The following is a 3,018-nucleotide window of genomic DNA, read 5'->3' on the forward strand; positions in this document are numbered from 1 at the left end:
CCCCCCCCCCCCCCCCCTTCCCCCAGTCCAAGTCCCTCTCGTTAGTACTGTCGGAAGGTAAGCGATCCTTTTCCAGAGGATGCAGCTGAGTTACCTTGTGCGTGACAGCAGCGTACAGCAGGTATCCAGCCTGGGTGTGAACGATTCCTTTGGGTTTCCCAGTGCTGCCTGAGGTGTACAGCATGAAAAGCATGTCTTCACTGTCCATGCTCTCTGGTATGCATACAGAAGCTGCCTTGGCCATCTCCTAAGGAAAAAAAAAGGTGGTAATGCCAGAAAGATTTTGGCTATATGGAGCCAACCAATACTCCATCTGTAGGCATGTCAGCAGCATTCAGAAACAAGAACCACCACTGCTGTTGCCCCCCTCACAAACGTCCATGGATGTGTCATAGGTTACTTGTGCTTTCCCAGTGGGAAGGTTCCTGTGGATGCATAGCACCTAGCCTTTCCACCAAGGCGCAGAAGTCAAGGAGAATCGGCCAGATAACATTTCAGGAAAAAAAACAGTAGGTCATAGCTTACATTTCAAGCCTTTGCAAGGTGCCGGTAGAAAACTGTGACTGCAAACATGAACCACGCTTGACAGCCACAGCAAGGCCGACTGGATACTATTTAGGACCTTCCTTTTCCTTTTAAAACTGCAGCACTGCAGTTAAACTGTGCGTTCATCTCCCTTTCCTGGCCTCAGCAGTGGATGACTGTCCTGTCTATTTGATCCTCAAATTCTAATTGCTTCTACCCATAAGCAGGAGAGTGCTTTACTCTCCCACCTCTATCACTCTCTTCATATTCCATTGTTTGGCCAGATGGGTGAGATCCTCTCCTCACCTCTACGGTCAGAACCATGGGAGGGAAGGATGCAATGTCCTGCTAGGTCAGAGCAAACTTTTGGTCCAGCTTGTGTGGCCAGTCCAGCAGATGAAAGGGAAATAATGTGCTTTTTGTGGTCACTGAACAAGCAGCAGAGGGCTTGTCTGCCCACACTGTAGATTTTTCAGGACGAGGTTGAACATTTTTCTTATCCATGTACAAGCTTGCAATAATTACTGTGTGTTCCAGATGCTCAACATATGGCTGTAAAAAAAGCACAGCTGGCTTGCTTCTCTCAAGCTCTGTACTGTCGCAGGTGAATAATGATTCCTGCAAGGGTTATTAGGTGGCTCTTTGAGGGAGTTTCTAGGTACTGCCTTTTTACAAGTACACACTGTAAATATGCTGTATTTACATGTGAACACTACCAACGGCAGGTCCAGTTATTTGAAAGTGTCTGACAAACAAAGCTTAATAAAATATGAAGAGTTGATAGGGTCAGATGTAATTCTTAGCCTCTGAGTTACAGCACTCCTGCTCATCTCAGGTATTTATTGTGACACTTCAGCACTGCCAATTCGGGCTGACTTGCCAGATTCTGAAACTAAGATGGAGTTCTCATATGCTCCATTACAACACAAGCTTTAATTTTGCAGTAAGCCGTTGCACAAGAGCTGGAAAGCAAAACTGCTGTAAAGATCAATAATGACAGAGTTAACAGCATTAATGGTTTAGTTCCTGTTATGTTTCAGACCCTACAACTGACAATGGGCTGAGCTCAGCTCTTGGATCACCAAAGCGCCTCAGGCTGTATGCATGCTAAGGAAAATGGTCAGAATGTGCTTTGTTGAGTAAGAAAGAGTAAGACAATTTCCAAATAAAACCTGCCTTCTCTGTTTAACTTACCCTAGTAGTTGCTCCTATCTCATGTGACCAGCACAAGGACTCCTGAGTAACCATCTTGGCTGCAGACGGGTGATTTCTAGGCATTATTACAACAAGGAGTTTCTGTTTACTGCTGCTGGCAAACTGATAAAACTACTTCTACATTAGGCTGCAGTCCCATGTGTTAAACATTAAAATGCCTGCCCTTTTCTTCCCCAGAAAGCACAGGTTCTAAATATTCCCAAGCCATCACTGTCCTCCCACCATGGGGCAACCACAACCCTGTCCATAGGCTATATTAACCCTCTCCAGGAACTTGGATTATTTCTGCACTGCCTTTTAACAGTGTCCAGTCTGAGAGTGCATATGACAAACCATAACAGAGTGTCTGAACACAGTATAAGGACAGCAGCAATGGTATCAGTGCACTTTGGGTCTTGGGAAACACTCATTCCTTAAATCTCAGCACTGTCTGCAAGACTGCTAAAATGGAATAGCATACCCGCTGCCCATGCTGACATATGACATATGCCAGAGTGTGCACAATCTACACATTCAGCAAGACTCTCATGCACATGTTCTGAACAACCATGCATGGGGTTTCTCAGAGATGTTTGTTTGCTGGTCCCTACATTTATTTCTGCACCATATTTCTCTCCCCCAGCACAGTAAACATCACATATTTCAAGAAACATCAGGGGAAACAGGCAAGGTTTACCAACACCAACATACTTCCTCAAGGGGAATATCACGGTCACCCATCTGGACTTTGTTATCTGTCCTCTGAGCCACAAAGACGTGTTTGACGCTTGGACAGTTCTTCACAGCTTCATCCACAGTTGCCTTCAGCTCTATGACTCGGCCTCCCCTGACTCCCTGGTTGTAGGTGATAACCGCTTTGCATCCAGCTAAAAAGAGAAAGAATTAGCAGACATACCAGCCTGCCTTCCAGGCTAGTACACGCACCCTGCTTTCGTTACTTTGGGGGATGATGTATAGGACAACACGTGTGACAAATACTCAGAACTTCTATCAAAAACAGTCACTGATTAAAACACTTTAAGACCCGAGACCCACGGACATTAGGGGTAGCTGGAACCTCCATAGGTTATCTAGTCCAACTCCCCCACCCCAAGGCAGGGTCCACTCCAGCTAAACTATTTCTGACAGCTGTCAGTCCAATCTTCTTAAAACACTCCAATGGTAGCTATTCTACCCCTCTCCCCATCAGTCCACTCCAATGCCTATCACGAACATGAGAAAGTCTTTCCCAATGTCGAGCTTGAGTACTGACTGCAATTTAAATGCCTCTATTCCTGC

General features: G+C 45.7%; 1 protein-coding gene across 1 annotated transcript in view; it reads right to left on the bottom strand.

Annotated features, from left to right (window-relative positions):
* The window catches only part of LOC104161214 (acetyl-coenzyme A synthetase 2-like, mitochondrial), a gene marked incomplete at both ends in the record, with an annotated part of 16,330 nt that overhangs the window by 2,251 nt on the left and 11,061 nt on the right, over positions 1 to 3,018 (bottom strand). Inside the window, 2 exons of the mRNA XM_009699557.1 lie at positions 95 to 247; positions 2,431 to 2,606. Of these exons, the coding sequence (XP_009697859.1) occupies positions 95 to 247; positions 2,431 to 2,606 (329 nt within the window). The remainder of the gene's footprint in view (positions 1 to 94; positions 248 to 2,430; positions 2,607 to 3,018) is intronic.

This window comes from Cariama cristata, unplaced genomic scaffold (assembly GCF_000690535.1).
Source record: "Cariama cristata isolate BGI_N322 unplaced genomic scaffold, ASM69053v1 scaffold14064, whole genome shotgun sequence".
In the NCBI taxonomy this organism is placed as follows: domain Eukaryota; kingdom Metazoa; phylum Chordata; class Aves; order Cariamiformes; family Cariamidae; genus Cariama; species Cariama cristata.